The 25,603-nt window shown below is 43.6% G+C and overlaps 2 protein-coding genes across 3 annotated transcripts in view; one reads left to right on the top strand and one right to left on the bottom strand.

Annotated features, from left to right (window-relative positions):
* Positions 1-8,233, top strand: part of DZIP1 (DAZ interacting zinc finger protein 1) — a 30,431-nt gene extending 22,198 nt beyond the window's left edge. For both annotated transcript variants that reach the window (XM_065744120.1, XM_065744119.1), the window contains 8 exons: positions 913-1,058; positions 1,384-1,579; positions 1,966-2,095; positions 2,285-2,329; positions 3,248-3,450; positions 3,844-3,974; positions 6,780-6,951; positions 7,595-8,233. In XM_065744120.1, the coding sequence (XP_065600192.1) occupies positions 913-1,058; positions 1,384-1,579; positions 1,966-2,095; positions 2,285-2,329; positions 3,248-3,450; positions 3,844-3,974; positions 6,780-6,951; positions 7,595-7,677 (1,106 nt within the window). In that variant the 3' untranslated portion in view covers positions 7,678-8,233. The remainder of the gene's footprint in view (positions 1-912; positions 1,059-1,383; positions 1,580-1,965; positions 2,096-2,284; positions 2,330-3,247; positions 3,451-3,843; positions 3,975-6,779; positions 6,952-7,594) is intronic.
* A 1,748-nt stretch (positions 8,234-9,981) lies between these two features.
* Positions 9,982-23,151, bottom strand: CLDN10 (claudin 10). Its single transcript, XM_065740836.1, has 5 exons — positions 22,895-23,151; positions 15,976-16,137; positions 15,747-15,828; positions 11,025-11,132; positions 9,982-10,362 (listed from the first exon to the last, which is right to left on the bottom strand). Exons 1-5 carry the CDS (start codon positions 23,112-23,114, stop codon positions 10,248-10,250), a joined length of 687 nt encoding a protein of 228 aa, XP_065596908.1. The 5' UTR covers positions 23,115-23,151; the 3' UTR covers positions 9,982-10,247.
* Positions 23,152-25,603: the final 2,452 nt, after the last annotated feature.

Here is a 25,603-nt window from a genome sequence, read left to right as displayed (position 1 = left end):
GCTTTGCAGTCTTAGCTGACCACTGCCAGTCAGGAGCAAGTACTGCGGGACCACTGATTATTGCTTCACTTGGAGTCTAAGTAGCACTCAGTAGAATTTCCCTCTTGGCAGATTCTAAGTGGGTGTGTTTTGCTTCTTCACTCTCCTGTATGACCTTTTAATTCTTTGACTTAACTTAAATGTCAGTCTTTAATTTAGGTTAAGAATCTGTACTGTGATTCTTTTTACCTTGTGTAGGACTTCATATTTTTACTGACACTTAAAATAAGGGAAAGTGGTAGAAAGTTCTTTGTTTGCTTTAGCGTATCTGGTGGTGTCATTGACCTGCATAGTAGAAAACGTGACACTGAACTTTGTATTTGAGTTTGAAAGATAAGTAGTATCAGTTGTATATATTCTGTGAAACAGTCTGCCTCGTAGTGCAGCTTTGTTTTTACCAAGATTTTTAAAAGTGTTAGGAATTTTCCAAAGAGCTCGGTCGCTGTTTTTCGTGAGATAACACCATTGCTTGATTCTCTTCCTCTGAATGGGTTTGTCATTTGTTCTAATTGCTACTAGAGCCTCGCTTTCATCTGAAGTAGCAATTTTAGAGGACCTAATTATCAGAAGACAGTCTTTATCAGTAGTTCCAAAGAACAGCTCTGAAAGTAAAGATCCTTGTGGTTAAATATTCAAGCATGCATCCTTACAGCAATTTTATAACAAGAAAAAATAAGGCGTTTTTGAAGGTGAGTGCTTAATGCTGAGTTAGTTTCCAAGAGAGCTGACCAGATTTTAAAAAGAATACTTTGTGTAGACAAAAAGTAGATGGTGCTTAAAAAAGTGCATGCATCAATGCAGTTTTTAGCTGTCTTGTGTAGTGCAGATCTTTCAAGATGCCTTGTAAATGTATTTTTCCATTTTTTATTTCAGAAATTGAGAAAGACAATCTTAAAACAGGTAGAAGTAACCAACATTTATTAAACGCTTTGAAGACCGATCCTTCTTTAACTAAAGAATTAAGAGTTGTTTTGGAGCAAGCCCTGGAGGAAAGACTGGAATCCTTGGGAATTAAAGCAGTAAGATTATTTTGAGTTCATTAAAAGAGGGGTAACGCTCGTCTCATTTCTTTGTTATTCTCTCATTTCTGTACCACAACCCTCAGCCTAGAAAATCCAAAGCTAAATTTCCAACTGTTAGATATCAGTGTAATTCATTAACCTGAGGGAATTTCCAGCAAATTACAGCTGTGGACAATATGACCACACCTGTTAGCAGTGCTTTCAGCTCATATGATTTTTCTATGAGCTTTTTAATATTTGAAGTTTGAAGAGTGTTTATAACTCTAGGATATATATTCAGGAAGCAGTAGCCTTGTGTTTACAATACAATTTGTTTCTCTAGGGTGTCCGTGGTATCCCGAATGCTCGCTTAAATAAAATTCTGCGTGCCATTGAATCTGCTAGGGAGCACAAACTGAAGCAGGAGCCTGATGTTCAACGAATTCGAGAGTATCTTGAACGCCAAGTCAACTTTAGGGTTGTGGAGAGATCAACACTGTGTAACAGAACTATTCCCAGTCCTGGCGTTCCTTCTGAAGGTTAAATTTATATATATATTTAGTTAAGTTTTATTGCTGTGGTATTTAATACGTTTTATCCAGAAACAAATTCTAGTTATTTTGTGTCCAGAAATGCTTGTGTGTAGCTTTCTGATTTTTTCACTTAATTATTCTATGTAGTTAAGGGTAGCTAGACTGTTTCCTTCCATGGGCTATTGATGATATGTTTAATTGCAGAAGATATTCCTGCTGTATTGGAAAAGATGCGTGGTAACCAAACTGTTCTGAGGGAAAAACAACTTTTTTTTCCCTGTAAATTCATAACCTGCAGTACAGACACCTTTAATTTTTGAAAAAAATCAGGTGCTAATGTTAAAGATGACAGGCATTGCTTCTGATAATGAGACAGAGAACTTCACTTGTAGGTAAACAGAAGTTCGATCAATTGGGAAATTCCTCATCTGCCGTACCACAGAAACCAGTAAAACGGTCTGTGACAGCTGTCCGCCCTGCTGAGCAAAGAGCAGCCATCACTGAGAACACATCTACGCCAAAGTAAGAGTGCTGCTCTCATAGTCCTCATACCTCGGGTAAAAATCCCCTGTGGGTGTGATTTTTCTGGAACTGATGTGTTTCATGCTAGTTTGTAGTAAGAATTAAGCAAATTCTTTCTTTTTCTTTATCAACGTTATCTAGTTGGCTGTTGGCTTTGAAATAACTTGTTTCATTGTTTTTGGAATGCAGGAAACTCATCGGAAATGAAGCTTCCAGAAAGACATCTAGTGTCACGTATGTTTCTCATTTCCCAATGTATTTTTGTAGAAAGTGCTTGCAACATAAGAACTATTTTGAAGTTCAAATGACAAACGTTTTCCTGGACTTTCCCTCTCCCCCCCAGTCCCAATCTGTTGTTACAGCCTCTGAACGACAGCGTGTTCTGAATTTAGCAGATGTTTTCATTTTTGGGAACCAGAGAGACACAATCAAATCAAAAATCAATAGCTTCCTAGCCAGCTGGAAGCGTTTAAAGACTTCAGCCTTATCTTTTCAATTTGTTAATATTTTTTTATTATAACCAGAATTAAGCACAATATTCCAGGTCTCCTCAAGCTTATTATTTTGTAATTTTCTGCGCTGTAATTTCGGTTTTCTGGATAGCATGAAGGATGCCATTCTAAACTCGTCAAGGCAGAAGTAGGTTGGATCTGGCTGTTAACATCTAATTACCAACTCAACAGTTACTCTTAACTTGATTAACTTAACTGGTATGGAAAATTCCTAAATTATTTTCATCAAACAGGATACATAACAGAATTTCTATGGTGCAAATTCCACGGCCCTGGACCTTGCTCTCACACGAAAGCCTATTGTTGTTTGCTTGGCAAGGCTTTTTATGTGTTGGTGTGTTGGTTTTGTAAAGGTAGTTACATAGGCGGAAATAATCACATCTGAGAGATAAGAGATCTCTTAGATCTCACAGTATAAGAGATACATTATAATAACCTCTCGAGTTTACTTAGCAGCAGAATTTCTTTTTGAGTGGTTTTATGGATAGCTCTAATTTATGGGAGTTCCTGTTGGTTTTTTTTCCACGTACGGAAAATGCTCATGTTACTGTAAAGGAAAATACAAGGAATCTTAAAGATGTACATGTCAGCACAGTCACTGAAACCCAGTGAGTCCTCAGGTTTATGTGTTTTTGCTTAGAACTTCACCATTCAGTTCAGAGGAAGAAGCAGACGAAGATGATGTCAAACAGTTGCACGTATCACGAGAGTTATTGCAAAGGCAGTCAAAAACTTTGAGCAGCAAAGTCAGTGCTTTTCAGATGGCTTCTGACAAAAGTGACGTGGATGGGACAGAGGAAAGTGAAGCTGAAGAAGCAGGAACACCTGTCAAAACCTCAAAAGGTATTTTTCCATTATCTTATATGCATGTGTTGTAACAGCTGTGCATGGGTTCTTCTGAATGGTAATATTTCTGCGTGAGGAAATAACAAAGGCAGAGTATCTAGTCTTGCGTATGTGTGATGTATGCAATTTATTCTTTTGGTAATATATTCATGTTACTGTAGTGCTTAGAGATGTCAGACAGAATTAGATGAGTAACAAGTTAGGTGAGTGCATGCAGAGGAAGATACAATCTGCACTTCCAAGAGACTTCTGTCCAGAACAGTGTTTCTCAGACTTTTCCTCTGGGGGAGATTTTTAGGGGATTTACAGTAAAGCCTCGAGAGCAGTTGTCATGCCTGCCTTTTGACTCCAAACTGTCAGTGTAATTCTTTTTTGTTTATGAACATGTAGGAACTGTTATTCAAAAACTGACTGAACAAGTTGGGAAGAGTCTTTCTAACCATGGAAATAAGAGCAGGCCAGCTGGAGGGATTAATGTTGCACAAGCATTTATTAAGAAAGAAGAGGTGCAAGAACCCAAGGTATTAATTTTAATAGTCGTTATTAAGTGGTGGAACTGAATATTACCCAATTGAACTAGATCTGTTACTTTTTATTTCATGCTGAACCTGTATTGATGCATCGAAGAACTTAATTCTCAAAGATGTTTTCGGAGGTAAAGCTGAGTACCCTTTTGGGCACTCTAATATTTTAGAGGGTTTTTAATTCTAGAGCTCTATCTGAAGGGAACTTTTAATTGCATTTTAATGAGAGGACAAATTATACTTTTGATTATGATACTTTGTTTTTCTATATCTAGTTAATAATCGTATACTTTTCTTAGGCTACATAACTGTCCATTGAGTATGGCATGTGTTCACAGTCAGGATGCTAATGTAACTTGTTCTTTACCCCTCAGGCTTTAGTGAAACCCCAATCAAGTTTTATAATCATCAAGTCACTTTGGTGCATATCAGTATTTACAGTTTTTAATAAGAACAAAAGCTACTCCAAATCAGAAGTCAGCAGCAGATAATGCAGTTTCAATTGCAGTAGGTTATTGAAGCAGATGACCACATACTAGTTGTATCATTCAGTAAAATACTTACCTGTATGTTAATTTTACTTAAGAAACAAATAGTGGTTACTGAAAATCCAGTTATCCCTAATAAAACTGACACCTTGGGGCTTCCTGACCAAGAATTAAATAGGAAATATTGCACTCCTCCCAAAAATAGCAACACTTCTATTGCAGTTTATGGAAGGGGCGATAGTACGAATGGAACTGCAGTGGTAGGTTGCTCTTAGTTGCCACTGCTGACATCTAGCCTGTCCATTGACTGCATGAGAGCTGCACATCCTACCAAAGTCAGAATTACCAGATCAGACATGGCAATTGAAATGCAGTTCTGGGTCTGATGTTATTTTCAAATTCTCTGCACAGCCAGATGATGTGATGCTGTAAAACAGGCACAGTTACAGTTAGGGGATGTTATGTTTAATAACAGTCAGTGTTTGGCCTCTGCATTAAGACACTGGGGCTTCAAGAGCAAAGAGCTGTAGTAAAGTAAGCTTTAAAGTCTATGTTCAGCAAAAATAATGTTGCTGTAATTCACTTAAAATGTAAAGGATATACAGTGGCGTGTTGTGGTATGGGCATAATGAGATTGAAATGAATTTATGAACCCAGGGCAAGGATTGCTACTTTGTTTCTGGAATCCTTATGAAAGAACACACCCACCTTGTATTCTTTGCTAATTATATAGGAATGTGTGTATCTTCAGGTGAATATTTCCATGTTTAAAGGTAGGCAAGTTCAAGGTAATTACCTAAGTTTTACTCAAGATTCTCAAAGGTGCCTAAAAGTATACACACAAAATGCCATCAGTTTGATCATTTCACTCAAGATCTGTTTTTTGTCAGCGTGAGGTGGCTCAAGTAGGAATAGCTGCTAACACTCATTCTCAAACCCCACTGTATTATGAGGCCTCTCTAATACATCCACTGCCACGTTCTGCTAAGGCTGTGTTTTACAGAACATCCTTCAGGAACACCTCAGGGGCTCTGTGCTTATCTGAAGATGTGCAATCATTATCTGAGTTTACCTGTGCCACATACTGTGTTGAGTTCCAGTATTTCTTGACGTGAGTCCTTGAGTTAATAAAATAGCTTAGTTATTTTGACCGAGGCCATTTATTTTACACTCGATCAATACTGAACTGTGTTTGAAATTGATAGCTTTCTCTGTATTTTGTACTTTAAAGTCATCAAAGACTGAATGAATGAGGAAACACTTCTCCTGTGTGTATGTGACTCCGACGTTCTCACTGACACACCCTCCAAATGCAGATAATTAGAAATAGCAAAATGTTGAATCCTGGTATGTTAATAATACAGCACAGCACACAGATCTGTCAGCTTCTGAAAAGCTGTTTGCAACAGCTATGAATGTAAAAAATTGAATTATGTTGCAAAAAAGGCCAGTGTTACTCTGATCTCCTCTTTCAAAACACACTACGTGTTCACATTTGTGGACTTCTCTCCAATATGTATGTAACCTGCACTGTTACCTGATAGCATTGGAATCTTCTGTGCAGCAGAAGCACTTTCTATATTTTATTGTAACATTCGGAGCCTGTAGTGAAACAAGGTTTTGACTCTGAAAAATGATCTTTATCATACTATGGGTAAGGTCTGTAATAATGGCTGGATTCCATTGAACCACAGCTGATTGGCAAATAGGGAAATGCTGCAGCTCTTCTCTCAAAAGGTGAATGAAGATATTTAGTTCTCAGGCCAGTGAGATAACCCAAAGGCAGCAAGTCTGTGCCCTTTTTATCTGTTTGGTTCGACAGTCATTTTGTGAACTCAGTATGCAAATCCCATCATTCATTTAAAAGTAATGGTACGTACTAACAGTCTGTCTTAGGAGGTATGCATACTTTAACTTGGGACACCGTGTTTTTAAATGTTATTATTTAATTTTCCCTTTAAATAAATGAGTTTCAGATTGAAGTGGCCTTTATTGCAGTATTACTTTTTTAGTGTGAGTACAGAGAGCTTCTATAGCAAACTAAACTGCAACCCTGCGTGATGATGTGCTATCTTTATTTTCATGTAAGTAATATTGATTCTAATGTTTAAAGGATTTTCCATCTCATTTGAATAGTGATATTCCAGAAAGAAAAGCTCTTTTAATGCGTGTACGTAGTATTTTTCTTCAGTGGTTTCACCTACTACTTTATTTATTTGTTTATTTATTTAATCTATTTATTTATTTAATCTATTTGTTTGCAGCAGAACTTGATGAGAAATAGAGATAAAATGCACATTTTTTTCTCCCTCAGTTCACAGAAGTCGATGAAGATGACTGGGATATATCATCTATAGAAGAAGACTTTCTGTCGATGAAAGATACTAGTGGTCAGAAGGCACCAACAGCTCAGAAAAATGAGTCAAATGCTGCATCTGTTGTACACGTGTGGGGTCTTCCAAAGAAGACTGTACCAAAACAGGAAGGTAATATGTTCTTTCTTCTACATTATAAATTCTAATTGCCTGACACACCTAGGAGAAAACGTAAGTATACTATATTACACACTGTAAAATACCATATACTGAATTACAGGAAAAAGATGTTTGTATTTATGTATAAGCTGCCAAGAAACTTCAGATTGGAATTTTAAAACACGTAGAATCACTGAATGGTTTGGGTTGGAAGGGACCTCTAAGATCACCTAGTCCCAGCCCCCCGCTATAGGCAGATCTTGACAATAATAATCAGCTGTGAAGCTCACTTGAGATACTTTCCCAAGTGTTCTGCCAGGCCGTCATATTATTTGAACCAATGGAAAGGAAACTGCTTCAATCACACACAGCAGCTCCTGGCTTTACCAGGAGCTTAAGGGCTAAAACTGCATGCTGGCTTTTCCCTTTAAAAATAACATAGACTGTAACATTGACACTGTTTGTACTGTGCATCATATTCTATGACAGTCTTCATGTTATCAACACTGATAATTTCCTCAGTGGCTGAAGTTGTGAACTTCCTGAAGTCTTCAGCTGTTTGCTCACATACAAATAGATAAATACATATAAAAATGACTCCCTCCCCCCCCCCCCCCAATAGTATTATTGTTGTTTTTTGTTGCTGTTTTTACAGGTCCTCATGAGGCTGATAATACAAGCACATTAAAAAGCAGCTTAGTCACTGTAACAGATTGGAGTGATTCTTCAGACATATAATAGTTATGTTCCTGGTGGGAAGCACTGCTTTTTTGGTTGCTGTTGAGTTTGAAAATATAATTGAAATCATCGAGTGTTTCCTGTTCCTTTCTCATGCTGTTCAAGGAATACTGTTTACAGAGCTCTCGTGTCTTTCAGTCCTGAATTTGTACAAAGAGATTTGTACAATCACGCGTGCATTACTGGCCATCAGTATTTGGGAACGGAGATCATTGTTCTTCCTTGTGAGGTCAGTGGTGAAAATCCTTCATTTCACTGAGGTGATTTTGCCACTGTTTACTTTCAAGACCAAACGTGGTCTTACAAGAAAACCCGTTCACCAGTGAACAGAATTTACTGCGGAGTATTACTTTATAAGATTTTTAAATGCATATTTTCTTGTATTTTATCATAATGTTGCCACTTCCTATGAAGGTTTTAAATAGACTGTTTCCATGTATTCAAATGTTAAGTTTTGAATGTGGTTTACAATAAATGCCAAAGGGAAAAAAAAGGTGTCATAAATAAAAGTTATTATTAAATGCCTCCTATTTTGTGAAGTTACCTTTTAATTCCAATAGGGGAAAAACACTTAGTTCTAACATAAAAGCAAAAGAAAATAAAAAAGGAAATAAAAACCCACATCAGCCTGTTGTAAGGAAAATAATGACCTTTAATTTGAGCACGTATGTCCATATTGGTTTGGTCCCTGGTGCCCACTTCCTGGGAAAGACACAGTGAGGGTTTGACTTAAATACAAATTAAAGCAAAATAATATAGCTGAGACGATCCAAAATGGCTGTGTTAAGTACTCTGTGCTTTACTTGGGCAGCACGTCATGGATCTCATTCCCAATGCAAGCCACTTGGTATTGCCTCAGCTTTCTCCTTCAGTTTCTTATCCCAGTCACTTGTAGCCAAGCTGCAGCCAAGGCTGGCTTGGCTGGGCAGAGGTCTTTTATCTTTGGCGGAAGGGTAGAGCTGCTGGAAGTTGGGTCAGGTGATGTGGAAGGGCTGTACAGGTGTTTGCTGTTGTAGAGAGGAAAAATTGATGCAACCACAGCTCAATGGGAGTTGAATGGGGCCAGCAACTGCAGGAGATGACCAAAAGGGCTTTTTCAATGTTTTCAATTTCAACTAACGGCGGAGGGCTGGAAATAACATTAGTCTGTTTCTTCACGAGGTTGGTTACCTTACAAATAGGGATGCTGGCAAAGCAGAGACATATAATGCCTGCTTTGCCTCTGTCTTAAATACTGATGGTGGATTCTGGGGTTCCCAGAGCCCTGAGCTAGAGGACTGTGGCTGTGGTAATAATAAACTCCCAGCCAATCCCGAACTTGGATTGGATTTGCTGCTGCAAATGGATCCATATAGGTCTATGAGACCTAAAGGGATTCATCCCAGGGTACTCCAAGAGCTGACATCATCACAAGACCTCTCTTTTCCAAGAGCTAGAAATGTGGAGAGGTCTCTGTGGACTAGAAGCTGGCAAACTCTGTCTCAGTTCCAAGAAGGGCAAGAAGGAAGGCCCCAGTAAGGTCAGTCTCACTTGGGTGCCTGGCAAATTTATGGTGGTTATTCTAGTAGCCATTGAGAAACACCTGAAAAGACAATGGTGTCGTTGGTCATAGCCAGTGGGTTCAGAAGGGGAAAGTCCTGCTTGATGAACTTAATCTCCTTTTCTGACAAGGTTACCCACCTCGTTGGCTAAGGGAAAAGCGCTGATTTAAGACTTCTGCATTCCAGCAAGGTTCTTCAATACTGTTTCTCACAGTATCCTTCAGGACAAAACGCTCAGCGTGCAGTTAGACAAATAGATCCAATCCCCACGGGTTGGGCTCAAAGAGCTTCAGTACGTGGGGTAACGGCAGGCCGGGGGCCCCTCACTAATGTGGCTCTTCAGGGCCAGTTCTCTAATGTTTTCATCAGTGACTTGGATGCAGGACTTGAAGACGTATCGAGTTGGTGGGCGACACGAAATTGGGAGGAGGTGCTAACTCCCTCCGGGGTAGAGAGGAACAGGGCAGTGGGCACGGCCCTGAGTGCTGGAGTTCATGTAAGATTTTGGAGGCCACTCTCAGGTACAGGGTTTGAATTGTGGGCAGTCTGTGGCACTGAAGTGACTTTTACTTTCTCACACCCCCGGCAATATCGCAAGGAGATAAGAGTCCGCATATTCCCATTGACTGTCACTGCCTGGCAACGGAGTTACAACGTCCTGTGCCATTCCAGCGTCACTGCTGGCGGGTGGTGGGACATTTACATACCAACCTCCACCTGAGACTGCTCCCGAAGCAACTGACACACTGCATCTGTAAATACCTTCTTTACTTTTTATTTTTTTTTTAGAAAGCAGCATCAAGGCATGATTTGCAGGTATAAACTTTACAATACAAACATCAATCTTAAAATATAATAAAATTTACACCAACGTGGAAAAAAGCTGCAAGATAACACCTTACAAATTCATTGTCTTAGTGGTAATTCCATTGTGTTTTGGGGAGGTGGGGAGGGGGAGGGGGGAAATCACCCTGAATGAAACATACAAACTCATTTTGAAAACTGGCTTTGGATCTTAGAAAAGTACACTTAAACATAAGCGTTCTTGTCAAAGTGCTTAGGTGAGGTTTTGTCTGGGACACTGTTGTGAATCTTTGTACGAGACGACAGCACAGATGCGGCTCCATTGTATGCATATGCTCTCCTGAAAAGAGAAGACAATCAGCCACCAACAGCCAGGTAGCATCTCTTACCCAAACTCTGTAGTGCTATCTAGAAACGCAAGGCAACGTGAAGCTCCTCCTGCTGGAGGCAGGGGACACCTCCCTCCCCCATGTGCTCTCATTCAGTTTCCCCTCCAGCGTCTCCCTGTGATTGCCCTTTACATAGACTGGCGTTCCTCGTTCACAGCCAAGTAAACTGGCGCCGGATCAGATGTAGCACTGAGGCCGCAGCAGCCCGTAGCTGAGCAGTAACTCCTCCAGCTGTGCCTCTTCACTACCATCCCTCCTCTCCCAGCTCGCTCCCTTTTAATCTGATGATTATGGATTAAGGAAACCTGTCAGTCCACGGCAGGGCACCCGAACACTTCTCGATCCGTGCACGCATATTTTTTTCAGCTGTAGCAAATGTATCAAGTATTCGTAACACGAGTACTTGTACTGAGAAAGTAGTTTTTCTTAATTGCATTCATTACAAGAATGAAGGAAAGAAAATTATCCTAAAATCCCATTACTTTCCTTCAAGCACACAATCCTTCTCTGACCTCACGGCAAAGTGTTTCTGATAAGTAATCAAACTGCACACATACAGCAAGTACAAAGGTGCTATATTGATTTATTTCAGTGAGTGCAACTTGGGTTTTACCTTGGAGATTTACTGTTGTCAGCTATTGAGAAGCAGAATATACTGCCACCAATGATGCAGAGTGAAGCTCCAGCCCATCCAATGAATAAAGCTGCTCCTAATTCATACCTACAGGAGTTAATAAACGTGTTTAACAAAGGCAGAAGGAACGTCTTTCTTTTCAGAGTAGAAAAACTGATTGGTTTTTCTTCTTGATATATATTCTTTCAGCTGGCAGACATTCCTCATTGCAAAGTCAGCAGCTGTGATGCTCAGCTAAGTTCTTTCCGTTATTTCCCCTGTACACATGAGGCACTGCTGCCATGGCACCGCCTCGTGCAGCCAGCACCTCACTCCCAGCTCTCCTCAGGACTGATGGCCACGGGGGGCTGATTCTTTGGCCCTTTTACATTGCCCAGCTCCCACTCACTTGAAAGGTTTGTTCCCACTGCCTCCAGTCCGGACTGCAGCTTTCAGTGAGTCCTCCTCTGAGGCTGCTCATCCCCACGACAGCATACAGCTGTCCCTAACACTCCCCTCCTGCTCTCAGAATTTCTCCCTCTCCGTATCCATGCTCTGGACTGAGCATACATGAGGTATAACTCAATAAGCAGGTGAAATCATAGATTCCTAGAATCACTGAGGTTGGAAAAGGCTGCTAAGGCCATCTAGTCCGAGCAGCCACTAAGCACGTCCCTCAGTGCCACATCCACACAGTTCTTCAACATCTCCAGGGACAGTGACTCCACTACTACAAGATACCCATTCGCATGAAGTTTTAATTCCAATTCTGCTGATGTTTCCACCCCCTGTGCGACAGCTTTCAGACGACTGAGCAGATTTCTGTCTGTTCAAGGTCTGGGAGTTCTCTGATTGAAAGCAGATATGTGCAGCAGAGTTCATCACCCAGGACCTCGTTACAGTCAGCATGCAAGAAATAGCACTCAACTCCAAAGTACGCCTGCTGAATCACAGCAGCCTCGAGTGCCTTTGTCAGGGCGCTCCAGAGGAGGATCAAAGCGATGGGCACAGATGGGAAGTGGCACAGTGTGAGCCCCAGGTGAGGACACCTCCATGCACAGTGTGGTATGTGGCGTGCACCTGGGCTCCCCTCAGAAGCCAGCACAGAGCACTGAGTGCTGGAGGACACAGCTGGACCCAGAGCCAGGAAGGCTGCTTCTGTAACAACACCCCTGCCAGTTCACTGGCCTAAAACATGGGAAATGCTACTTCATTTTCAGCATAAACCGCTGCCCTGAGGCTCGTGTAAGCCAAGCAAGGTGACCAATTAGTAGCCAAGTGCAAGCTCTCTTGCAGCTCCTCAGGCGCACAGAGATCAAGATTAAATTGGGTTGAATTGGGTAGAAAAAGGTGGCCTGCCTTTTTCCTAACAGTTGGGAAGCTGAAGGCATGGAGCCCAGCCTTTGATCTTGGGACTGTTTGTACATTCTAAGCAACATTTCATTGTAACGTGCATGAGCAGTTGGCATGTATAGACCGTTCCTGGCTGATGGCCGTATGCCATGTAATTGAGTTACAGAGCTGGCCTAATTGGTCCTTCCTTAACATCTTCACATAGATAACAGACTTTTTGATATACACTGGTGCTTGCAAGGAATTTTCAATTGCATATCAACCTGCATATGCCTCCCTGGACTTTATCCAATCCAGGATTTTAATAGTCAAGAAGCCAATCTTACCCCACCTTCCAATATCCAATATGTATTGGATTAAAAACTTCCTGTACTTTGAAGCCTCTTGAAAAAATAAACGCTAATAAGAGGAGAAGAAATTGCTGTACTGCTTATTTTTCCCTTCTCTCTTTATCATTAAAACCCTTACAGGAAGCATAGTCTTCTCAGAGTTCTTGCCTGTAAGACCCAAAGTAGCCACACTCCGAAGTCTGTGTCCTCACACAGCCCCCACCAACTACAACCACCTCCAGCTACACCCACCCAGCAGGCTGAGAGCAGACATTTCACTATAATTCACTGAGACAAAGTAAATATTACTACCAGTAAATAAAACATCCTGGCTGTTATATATATGTTAGGACCATGAAGCAAACCAGATGTAGCTTCATTAGCCAACTGAGTGAACTCTGGGGCTAATGTACAGAACAACTGTAACCGTGCAGCAAATCAACACAACTACCCAATGGAAATATAGATTTTAAATGTCCAGTTCATACAATTTATGGAAAATGATAAACAGGTTCGAAGCAATGTGACAACAGGACACTGCAAAAAGGGCCTGAGTGAACTGTGTGCATCACCAGGCCACAGAAAAGAAGGCTGAGGGGAAACAATTCCCTACAAGAAAAGGAAGTCAGTCAGCTCACTTGGATAAACTCATGCCATTCATCAGGAAGAACGATGATGATCATGAGTTCAAATTGTGCCAAGGGACAAAAAGGATGAAAGCTAGAAAAGCTTTTATTGGAAGCAGTAAAGTGACAAAACAGTTTCTGAAGATAAGCTCTGGAAGCAACGTAAGCAAGGCAGCACATCAGAGAGATGCACGGATGTTTTTTCTACTAGTCACGCCTGAAGACAAATGAAATCCAGCACCAAGGTGTCCTGCACTGTCACCAAGTCCCTTTGTTATTGTGTGAGGTCAAACAACACTTCTGGAGCTGTGTTACATCTGTAATGCAAACTACTGTGTTGGAACATAAAATCCCATAGAAGACTTCTTTCTAAGTAAGCCTGGCTTTAGGGTGTCCCTGAAATTCAAATTAGAAATTCAAATGCAGGGTGTCCACACGAATTCAAACCAGAAGTCTCCTGGGCTCCAAGCTCTGGGCAGCTCTCTGATTCCTCTTGGACGTGTACACATTCAGGGCAACTCTTGGCCATGCAAAGAAGTAAATTCTGGCAGCCGAAACGATGCTAAAGATCCCATGTCATTCATTTTTCACTAACAGTATCCTGAGCCTCTCTTGGACATCACCAGAATAACTACAGAAGAAAGTGTGCAGCAAACAGTGAATGGCTGAACCAAGGTGGCATCCTCAGTGAAGTGCCAAAGCCAAATTCCAATCATATGCCAGCAAGGCATATTTAATGCTTCTGCAAGGTATATCAAAGTAAGAGATCCCAGCAGGCAGCAAAATAAATTGCTCCTTCATACTGATTTAGAGAGAAAGGAGTCAAATGCCACCTTTATCTTAATTTGACATAAGATCACTGCACGAGCTACACCACATGCACACCACGTGCAAGTCCAATTACAATTTCCCTCTCCATTGTTTTCTTTGCAGTTGCAATTATGTGTGCTGGCAGTTGTGCTATGCTATTTTATTTTTTTTTTCAGGGAAAATGTAATTTCTGCAAAAGATGTTTTATGACCATTATTTTCTCATTTGTTTGTGGTAAAACTCTGCCATGAGGCCTGACTGCTTTTTTTCCCAACAGAACAGTGAGGGAACACAATGAAGGAAAGGGAATTCTGGCAACCGCTGAGGTATTTTTCTCTGAAAACAGTAAGCCTGATGAATAATTAACTTCTAGCTGCATAGCCAGACTCCATTTTCTTCATAGTAGCTCACATCCTTGTAGCTTTTGGTGGCCTTTGGATCCTGTCCTTAACGTATCAAAGAAGCTGAAACTATAGCAGAATTATGAGGGAAACTATTATGAAATTGTTTTCAAGAAGAGAGAAGTAGCGTCAGCCCTACTGCGAACGTGGTTCCTACTAAGGGTATTTAGTCAGTTAAACCACCTTCTTTCCATCGAAAAGAAAGGGAAAGGCTCAGGATACATTACTGGGATCTCAAGGAAATGTATACCCAATGCCTGACATATTCTGGAATCAACACAAAGAAAGTTTTGAAAATCTTGCCTTTAAGGATAAGTTTACGTTACATAAGAAGCCACAGCGTGAAAGCCTATGATGCTCTTGTTGCCAGACAATGTTTTCAAACATGCTTCCAAAATTCAAACTTTGGTTCATGAATGAATTGCTGCCTTTGAAAGTTCTGAGCATTCACAGCTTTAAGGAGAGTCTTCATGGATCATTATTTCTCGTATGGAGTCTACAGTCCAATAAACATGTAGTTCTTTAGGTTTCATTACATGTGTAGCCAAAGTACTGATGTTAGCATTGTACACTTATGGGTTTTGAAAAGGTTTATGGAGAAAAGAAGGCCCCAGGGGGACCTCACTGCAGCCTTTCAGTACCTGAAGGGAGCTTATAAACAAGAGGGAGACCGACTCTTTACTCAGGTAGAGTACAGGACAAGGTGGAGAGGTTTTAAATTAAAAGAGGGGAGATTTAGATTAGATCTGAGGAGGAAATTCTTCACTCAGAGGGCAGTGAGGCACTGGCACAGCTGCCCAGAGAGCTGTGCTGCCCCATCCCTGGAGGCACTCAAGGCCAGGTTGGATGGGCCCTGGGCAGCCTGAGCTGCTGGGTGGCAGTCCTGCCCACAGCACGGGGTTGGAACAGGATGGGCTTTAAAGTCCTTTCCAACCCAAACCATTCTGTGATTTTATGATCCAAATTTTAGCATCTGGACTTGAAAATCTGTCAGAAAAAAATAAAAAAAGCATCACTCTATAGAGAGGTGTCAGCTCATTACATTTCAGCAGTTGGAAAATATAACCAAATAAACTGCAGCCCACTTTCCTTTTCTGCCCGGCAGGAGAAACATTTGCTTCCTGTATAAATAGATTCTGGCATGCAGCACAAAACTTAAGGTATACTTTTTTGAAAGATTTATTGTTACAGGAAAGTACTTACTTTTGTGCAACAAAAGAAGGATCAAAGAACTCAGACGTAATCCTGTGTGCATACAGGGAACAACCAGTCATGGAGCACAGCCCTGAAAAGCATAAGACAAACCACTCAGTGGAAAGGGCAGAGAAGCTTTGGGCCTGACCCTGACGCCAATGAAGTGACGTAGAACTGTGTGTGCAAAGCTATGGTATGCCTCCAGAAACACAGACTTGGAGAAGTAAGGTATATTTACCACACAGTATGAAAATCAGTCCAGCTAAACAAGCTATTCTTGCTTTATTTTGATCAGAGCCGCCGATTTTTGTGCACTTCATCCCAACCAGTCCGAAAATGGAGCCAAAGAAACCCAGACAGACAGCAGAGATCATCAGTCCTCTGCAGGCTTGGATGTAACCTGCAATGAGAAGAGGTAAGGCTTGTGTGAGGGCACGGAGCACAACGAGTTTCACTATAGCTCCCCTCACCCCACACAGCAGCAGGCATGAATTAGTTATTTCAAACAAAATTGAACCTTGGATGGAGTAATGCCATCTGATCACTGAGTGTGTTCTTCTAAGTGACGGCAAGAATATGTTCTCCATGTGAGCCCAGCACCTAAGAAACATACTATGGCAGTCAGAGCTTGAAGAAATAATGCTGTGGCATTGAGCATGCTATCTGCAACAGGCTGGACCACTGCGGTTTGAAGAGCACGGTGCCTGTCTCAGGTTGCAGGGCTTCTCAGAGCACATGAAGTCTTGCTTGCACATGTGCCACAGCTGCAACAGGACTGGCAGCAGGCTGGTGAGCCTGGCTGGACGTGCCACTGATCTCATTAGGATCAGCCAAGAAGGTCCTCGTTCTGCAAGGAATTCAAATACATGCTAAGCCTCATGGACACCAATTATCTTTTGGGTAAAGCAAATTTTGGACATGTGCCTTGCCTCTGCATTTGGTTGAGTTGCCATGCCAGCTGAGGCTGCTCCAAATCCAACTGCCCAGGAGTTGGACTTTCCACAGGACAGCGGATTGCCTGTCCTTTTCTCCCTTCTCAATTAATCACTGTGATAATCACACAGTACTGTCCACTGCATGGAACGCCACAATCTTACACAGCTGAATAACTGTCACAAGATGTTTTTCTCCATGACTTATTACATCTCATTTAAAATGGAAATGGGCTTCCATTATTTGTGCATTCATTCTTTTCTCTTTGATCTCCAGCGGGTGGAAATGTTGAGAGCCAAGCCAGGTTTTCATTGCTCATTACACCCACTTTTACAGAATAACAAACAAACAAACACAAAAAAAACCTGCATAAAAGCCCTCAATATGTAGAAAACTGATTTATCAGTACAGGAACTAGGGACATTTAATGAAAACAGACTTCCATAGATTTAAACCAAAAGGTGTTACTGTTCATGCAATGAAGCTGCAGGACTCTTTTCCATGGGATATATGGTGCAAAAAGAGATGGGATAAATTGAGTTAGAAGAAATCTGTGTCTGGCTGGCAGGTCCCTGAGCTGCAGGAGGCCATCACAGGTGCTTGGCCTTCTTCTACACTCATTAATGGCATTCACTTTGGTTGCTGCTGGAGGAATATCAGCTCCAGGATGATCACTCCGTGCTTGAAACCATGGATTCACAGCTTTGTGTATGACACAGCACACAAGATGCCCCATCCCAGAAGGCATTAAAGGACAAACTGGATGGGCCCCTTGGCAGCCTGATCTGGTAGCTGGGAGCCCTGCCCATGGCAAGGGGTTGGATCTAGATGAACTCTGAGGTCCCTTCCAACTCAAGGCAGTCTCTGATTCTCTTACACGGCATTTTGTAGGCTATAATGCCACATTCTATCAGCCCTACAAAATTCAGGTGCTCGCTACACATCTTGGAACAAAACCCAATGGCATCTGTCAGCATGCATATAGACATCATTTACCTATTACATGATTCCATAGACAATCTCCTAAAGAAATACAGTATACAATGAAATAAATGTAACAGTCACAGGACTCTCATGTTGGAATATGAGAGCCATTTATGGCTGCTCAGGTGTCCAACCTTGTCATTAAAATTGAAGTTCTACAGTAGCTGGATGAGCTGCCCATTGGAGAAACGTTTATTACACCACTGATAATAAACAAAACATAGGATAACCAGACCAGAGTTGACTTCTAATTTTTAGATATCTACAATAATGTGTAAAAACCCTTATTTTCTATATGCAATAATACCTAACAACTTGTATTTTTAGAAAAAACTATACAATGGAAGACACTGAAGAAATATTCAGTTCTTACAGAAACACACTCCAGATATTTTTCCTTAATGAAGCGTTACTTCAGCGTTATTACCATGTTCAAGCTTTGAGCTGAAAAATTATCTTGTTGTTCGTATACAAATCAATTTTTCTCTTTTTGCTTCTGGATTTCTGTTGTGCTGAGTTTATCAGCATTGAATCATAGGATCGTAGAATCACCAAGATCGGAAAAGACCTCCAAGATCATGTGGCCCAACCATCCACCTACCATCAGTATTTCCTCACTAAACCATGTCCCTTAGTACCACATCTAAACATTTCTTGAACATCTCCAGGGACAGTGATTCAACTACCTCCTTGAGCAGTCCATTCCAGATTAGCATGTTGACGCAGAATAATTTGATAAGGCTTATATTTTCCCTTAGTAATTGTGAGATAGCTTAGGTCATAAGGCTTCAAGAAGAAATGTTTATTGGCAGGTTGCTGTACCTCAATACCTTTTGAACATACATAAAGAATAATGCTTCCCAGTGTTGTAGCAGAAAGAAAGCAGGTAGCCTTCCTTCTGCTCTCCTGAAAGCTTAGTTAGGTAACTGTTGCTGCTTCTGGTCTTCTCTCAGCACTAAAGAGCCTGAAGCCCTGAGTTAGGACCCATAATAAGTGCCTCTCTGAGTAGGTCCCTCTCATATTCCTAAACCCATAATCAAAAATCTCATACATCATTCTATGGTATCCCAAGGAGATGCTTTCCCCCAAAACACCGTTAAATGGAAAGAAGAAGCACCACCACGCCCTGAAGTATAGGGCTTATGACAAGATTTGAGACAAATTCAGCTGAAGAACTACAGACTTAGTGTAAAAGATTTAAAAGCCAAATCTAAAGATTACCATCTTCCTTGAGATCCTCTCACAAGTCCTATGTAAGCTAGTTTACTTTTTGTTTGGGATCTGCAAGAAAACAAAAAGTAGAGCACACCTTTTGATGTTCACTGGACTGTACAACCAGTTGATAAAACTTGGCATTTCTAAGGCATAATTCACCTTATCCTAACAGAGCTATCTACAATAGATCACATTAATTGCACCTGATTTTTTCTGCAAGCTTTGTAAAGCAAGCCTAGGGTGACTCACAGTAAACAGCTATTTGGTGGTTATCTAAAACCAGGTGAGATGGCCACCACTGCTAACCACGCTATTTCCTCAACGGTGAAATAAAACTGTGCTCCCAAACAGCTCGCTTCAAATTCCAGCAATAATTAAAATTTTGCTTTTGTGTCAACCTCTGTAACTTCACTCACTCATTTTTTTTCCCCCCTCAGGCAAAACCCAAAGGATGTCAGTAGGAAAAGGGTGTTAGTAAGATTTCGAGATGGGGCTCTCATTGCTTATAAAGGCACAATTGCTTATGAAGGCAGCAATCTCGCTTTGTTCATTTTTGCTGTGGTAGGCAAGGAAACATTTGCTTTTATTACTTTTCCACACAACTTATTTCTTGTAGCACCCAGGTGAGGCAGGAGATGCAAACTGGTGAGGTAGCTATTATTTTTGACAGGTCCAATTTATTGACACTGTTAGTAGTTAATTGACACATTAAGGTGCTGAACCATGAACACATCCACCCAGAGGTCCTCTAAACCTTTATTTTATGAGCCTCTGAGGAGAAGAAATAAATATTCACCCCAACCAAAATAACTAGCATACGCTAGGGACAACATGGCTGAAATTCAATTGTTACCTGAAGGTCAATACGCAGCTTTAAAATAGGTAGAGGTGGTGAGACAGCGAGAAATGATTAACTCACTCAACAGAAATCATTTTCAACTATAATTGCATGAGCTGGAGCATGGCTCAGCTCTGCTGAATGAATAACCTTCCTCACTAAATATTTCACCAAATTCTGCAGGCCAAGCGAGGTGGGACTTGTTTCAACTCTCCACAGCAGCTATCCAACTGCCACACGCTTTTGAAACAAAATAACTAAAACAGTCATAATCTACACCAAAAACATGGAAGAGCAGAAGACTTGTTGCCTCTACCAAGCTGACAGTGGCAACAGGAAGTGTGAGAGGGTGAAATCAATCTCAGTATCAAACTCAGCCCAACTGCTCTGGCCTAGCTTACAACGGACCACATGCAGCTGTGACTGTAACTGTCCCCTTTCTTTGCTTGCTGGAAAGCAAGACTCAAGGCTTATCATGCAGAAAGTGAGACTCTTCTATTTCACCCTCTCTCACTGAAACCCAAAGACCGTCTCCTTCCCAGAAATGCATTATGTGTACTGTCACCAGCATGTGCAAGAAGCTGGCACCTTGTCGTGCACGCAATGACCACCCAAACAAGGCTCTGAAGCAATAAAAAGCCGTATGCTTTAAACAGACAAGTAGACAAACATGCATTACTCATAAAGTCATGTTTAGCAGCATTCCAAGAGAAACCTATTTCAAGTATTTTTTTCAAACAAATGTGTTTTGTCTCGCATTCAAATTAATCTTGTTGGGTTATCGTCTTTCTTGCCTCACCGCTCTCATGCTTGCCTCTCATGCTCTCGAAGAGCTATGAGGAATTCACACATTTGCACTGTATGATTCTCACAAAAACATTTGCATAGCATTATGGGGGTTGCCACTTTCACAGTGAATACCTCCAGCAACATCTTGCAGTCTGCATCATGTGAAGTACCAGTGCTTACCTTACAGATACAGCTCAGGTTCCTTCTAAAAGCACACACCCATCACTTTTGTATGTTTTTCTAAGCTCCAATACCTCCTTTCATAAGGTAAGTAAATTTTTGTTCAGCTGTGTTCTTTCTAAAGGTCATTGGATACACTGCTGGAAATACAGTAACGGCTACATCCTGCATGAGGAGGAGGTTTCATCGCCAAGCTTCTGCCTATGGTCAGCAGTGTGAAAAAGCAAACCCAAAATGATTTGAAGCCCCACAAGAATACAAGAATGCTCATATGCAGAACATGGGGTCTGTATTAAGGGGCCAGCCCTTAATGATAGCTGCTCAGATTTATTATACAGGAATGTGGGAAGGTGGAAAAGGAACACAGGTAATTTTCTCCAATGGCCCCTGGGCGGTGTGACGGCCCCAAAGTGCTGCCCTACTGCCACACCACTGCCAGGAATCTGCACTCCATGATGCACACCAGAAAATGGCAATGGGGACTGACCCCTGGCTACTCCTGACCCAAACTGCAACACTCTTTCTGAAGAAGGAAGGCCTTTTCCTGCACCCCACTGGAGTGTCTCAACATCTCTTCAGTCCTGCCTCACCACATCGAGGAGTGAAGCATGCACCACAGGGCTTGTTGCTTCTGCTCATCAACTCCTGGGACAGAATTGGCACCAGGTCAGTCATTTTTTGCTTTCCCTGGGTCCACTGCCATGCTGCCACACCAGGAAAGGGTGAAGAGGGAGTCTATTGCTGCAAAGAGCAGAGCTGGGACCAGGCTATAGCCCAGAGGCTGCTCTGGCTGCAGCAATACCCCCAAGGTAGCCTGCCATGTGCTGGGGGTCACACTGCTGGCTCTGCAGCCCACGTTTCATTTACTGGGCTTGCACACCACTATCTGGCCACACTTGGAGACACGGTTCAGGGACGCTGAAGCCACCTCTGTCAAACAGCTTCTGGCAGAAGGATGGGATGATTCCTGTCCAGATGTGGATTCAGATGCTCTGCCAGCTGCTCCCTTGCACAGCAGCTACTTCAGACACTCATTTCTTGGAAAACTGGGACATGTCACCCAGAACACAATGTTTTCTGAGTTGGGTTTGGGGGGAGTAATAGGGACTCTGCTGTTGTTTCTTTTGTTTGTTTGTTTGGGGGAGGGGAGGAGGAGGATTTTAAACATCCCAACACCGCATACTTTGTTTGCAACTTTGCATCTCTCGTTCTAAAACCAGATTCACCCAGCACTAACCAAGCAGCCGAACAACCGATCCCATGGGACCAACACGCAGCAGCGTCTGCTCACACTGCACAGCTCCTCACCAAAGCCTGGAAACCACTGATTCCTACACCAAGCCCCTGATACCGGTGGGATGAAGCTGCCGTCCCTCCTCGCTGTGGGAGCAGCAAAGCCCTCTGCCACCATAGAGCTGGGGCAAAGGGGGCCCGAGGGCGGTGCTACTCCATCCGCAGGCAGCATCCGAAACACAGACACCTGACGGCTGCCTGCACCCTGACCTCCTGCCCGTCCTGAGGGTGGATTCAAGGTTTTCTGATACTGGGACTCATTTGCTTAATGGCAGTATTAATCCCCGCCGTGACAGCATCAGTGTCCCACTCAAAGAATTTTCTCAAGAAGTGAACCAGCCTGGACCCTGCGCAGGGAGTGCCCCGGCAGCCCGGCGTGGTTGTTTTTGATTTTTTTTTTTTTTGGAGCATCAAAGCCACGGGCAGGCTGTATAGTTTATTCCTTTATGGCCGTAGAAACTTGGAAAAGGTGCCATTATTTTAAAAAAACCTCTCCTCCCTTTATTGACAGCCACTCCTGAGGCTGTAAACCGGGGCCGGCCGCACTTTCACTCTTTCTCCCAAAGCTATCATATAACTGGCGGTGTGTTGCCGCTGTGCGGGCTCGGACGGCCGCATCCCCCCTCCCCGATCCCCCCCACAGCGGCACCCACCCGCTTCAGCCCCCGCGGCTCCGAGCTCAGCACCGGGACAGCCCGACGCTGCCGTCCGCCAACCGAGCGGCCACGTCCCCGTTAACGAGCACCGGGCAAAGCAGCAGCGAGCCCGCATCGTCCCCTGCGCTGAGCCCCGACACGGCCCCGCGACGCGTCCGCTCGCCCCCCACGCGCGACCGCTGCGTGTGCAGGGGATGAGGGACGGGGTGCCGCGGCCGGGGGAGCCGGGGGGAGGTGGGGAGAGGTTGGGTTGTGCGGCGGGGTCTGACCGTCGAGCGCCAGCATGGACGGGAAGTCCTTGCAGTTGGAGACGCCGGTGGAGTCGGTCACGCAGGTCTTCCAGAGGTTGGCCCAGAAGGTGGCGGTGGTGATGACCGTGCCGTCGATGGAAGACACCTTCCAGTAGTCGGTGGGCAGCGTGGAGGACACCAGCACCCAGCCGGAGATGGTCAGCAGGAAGGCGACGATCTCCGCCGACGTGCTCGCCATCGGGCCCGGCGGCAGCAGCGGCCGGCGGGCGGGCGGCGCGGGGCCGCGGCGCGGAGGGTGGGGCGGGGCCGGAGGGGCGGCGACCAATCGGCGACGGCGGCGCCGGGAAGCCACGCCCCCTCCCGCCCCACCCCGCCCCGCCCGAGTCCCCTCTGCCCGGCCCGGGGTGCGGGGGTCCCCGTGTGCCCGCGCCCCGCTCCCCGCCGGGCAGTGCCCCGCGCTGTGCCGGCCCTACGGAGCGGCCCCTCAGCCCGGAGTCGGAGTTCTCAGCCCGTTGCAGTGAGCCGGGGCTGTACCGAGCACCTGCCGCAGCCATCCGCCCGGCCCTCCTCTGCTCGGGAGCTGTTTGCTTTCCACATCAGTAGTGTATTTGCTATTGATGTGGAAAGTACACTGCCGGTCTTTGCTTTCCGCCTGTTTGTTTCAGAACGATTGTTTCTGAAGCTTTTTTTTTTTTTTTTTGCCAGGCAGGCAATCACTGGAGGATAAGGAGCCACGTTTACATCATTCTGCGGTGATGAATGCTGTTTGATTTTGCCATGTGGAAACAAACCTAGATATAAGTGCCTTATTGCTGTATAGCCATTCACGAGGGAAAAGAAATAAATAAAAAGAAAGAAAAAAAAAAAGAAAGAAGAAACGGAAATGAAGGGAAAAACCCAGTGAGGGCGGGGTGTTCCCTTGGACACCCATCAGGGCACAGCAGCAGCAGGCTGCTGCTCACAGAATCACTCAGGTTAGGAAGGACCCCCAGGGTCATCCAGTCCAGCTGTCAGCCCACCCCCACCATGCCCTCTGACCGTGCCCCTCAGTGCCACATCCACACGGTTCCTGAACTCCTGCAGGGACGATGACTCCACCACTGCCCTGAGCAGCCCATTTCAGTGCATCACCATTCCTTTAGAGAAGATTTGTTTTCCTAATATCCAACACGAGACTCCTGTGGTTTCCCTGGAGGCTATTCCCCCTTGTCCTGGCAGCTACCTGGGACAAGAGGCTGACCCCAAGTTCACCACAACCTCCCTTCAGGTCATTGTAGAGAATGATAAGGGCTTACACCTGAGCCTCCTCTTCTTCATACTAAACAATCCCAGCTCCCTCAGCCACTCCTCATATGACTTGTGCTTCAGAACCCTCACCAACTTGATCCCAAATCTGGGTAATCACATGCTATTGGTGTGGGAAGCTCACCTATACATTTGTTGGTAGTTCTGCTTAGGTTGGCATCATTTATTGGATCCAAGGTCTGCTGCCTGGGCAACTTTTGGCCAAGGCCTCCTCAAGGTTCCCAGTGTGCTGCTAGATTGAAAGCAGGAAAGTGAAATGAGCATTTATACTAGTACCTCTAGGGCCAAATCTGAGCCCTGGGAGGAAGAGAAGGAGGAAGAGGAGCTTCCCATCAAGGGAACAGATTCCCTGCTCTGACCTTCAGCAATCACTTCTGCTGTCCCAGGCCCTCTGCTTTGGACAGATCTGGGCTTTGGTTGTGATGTACGGTACAAAGCCATGTCTCCTGGACTGGTACCCATCTACCTCCACTGATTTCAGAGGAGGCTTTGTAAGGTAGCTGAGGACAGATGATATTAATTCCACCTTCAGCCCACTCACTGTTTGTGACCAAAGACCCGCCAAGCAGCCTAATTTGTTTGCCCATTCCCCTGTACACCATTTTTTTTTTTATCCAGAGAGGTATAGTGTCCTCAGTGTACATGAGAACCAGGCTCAGTTTAGCTCCAGAGAGAGTTTCCTGTTCTCTCCTAGCCTGACACTGCTGCTCCTGAAATATCTCTGGAGATGTTTGTGCCACTTGACTGGTCGTTACAGTCTTTCTCATCTGAAATCTGAGCAAAGCATTGAGCATCTAATCTTGTCTCTAGTGGTGCAAACCCAAAATGACGTCATGCACAGCTGAGTATTCACTGGGATGAAGGTCAGCAGAAGCTGCAGTAGATGCTCTTCCCCTATGGCACATTCTTTGCACTGGAAAGTATCTGCAGGGATTAGTTGTTGGAAAATGCTCATCTGTGAGGTTGTGTTTGTCCCCATGTTACATCAGCCTCTCTCTCCTGTGCAATTGCAAGATCTTCAGGCATCATCTGAACTCATGGGTCTTCAACTTCAGTTTCTCCAGGAAACCATTGCCTCTTTTCTCCCAGCTGCTCTTCTAGGAACATGATGAGCACATAAATACCGACCTGTATTTCCCCTCAGACTCTACCTCTGTCTTCTTGCCACCATCGTTCACACTTCTTTAGTTACCTTTAAGTTGTGTAGTGGATTGAAAGACTTAGCCCTGCTTGGTTTCTTCTTACCATGTTTTGAGACCAGCTACACTCAGGGATAATTTTAAATCCCATGGGCCACTGTGTGGCAGATTCCTGTTCTTTTCTGTACCTGAACTGAGCAGATCATGGCATTAATGCAGTTTTGTGCTCAGTCATTTGAGTGTGTTTATCCCCTTGGTCTTGGAAAGAGAGGTGCTCACAACT

The sequence above is a fragment of the Cyrtonyx montezumae genome, unplaced genomic scaffold (assembly GCF_038088225.1).
Source record: "Cyrtonyx montezumae isolate F1298 unplaced genomic scaffold, pur_monq_1.0 scaffold_3, whole genome shotgun sequence".
NCBI lineage: Eukaryota > Metazoa > Chordata > Aves > Galliformes > Odontophoridae > Cyrtonyx > Cyrtonyx montezumae.
This window is presented reverse-complemented; position numbering and strand designations above follow the sequence as displayed.

Bases quoted from the DNA above. Each gene is read 5' to 3' on its own strand.
- CLDN10 (XM_065740836.1), bottom strand. From the start codon at position 23,114: ATGGCGAGCACGTCGGCGGAGATCGTCGCCTTCCTGCTGACCATCTCC. The intron at 16,138-22,894 runs GTCAGACCCCGC...TTCTCATTGCAG, and splicing joins GTCCATGCTGGCGCTCGACG to GTTACATCCAAGCCTGCAGA. The intron at 15,829-15,975 runs GTAAATATACCT...TATGCTTTTCAG, and splicing joins ACTGATTTTCATACTGTGTG to GGCTGTGCTCCATGACTGGT.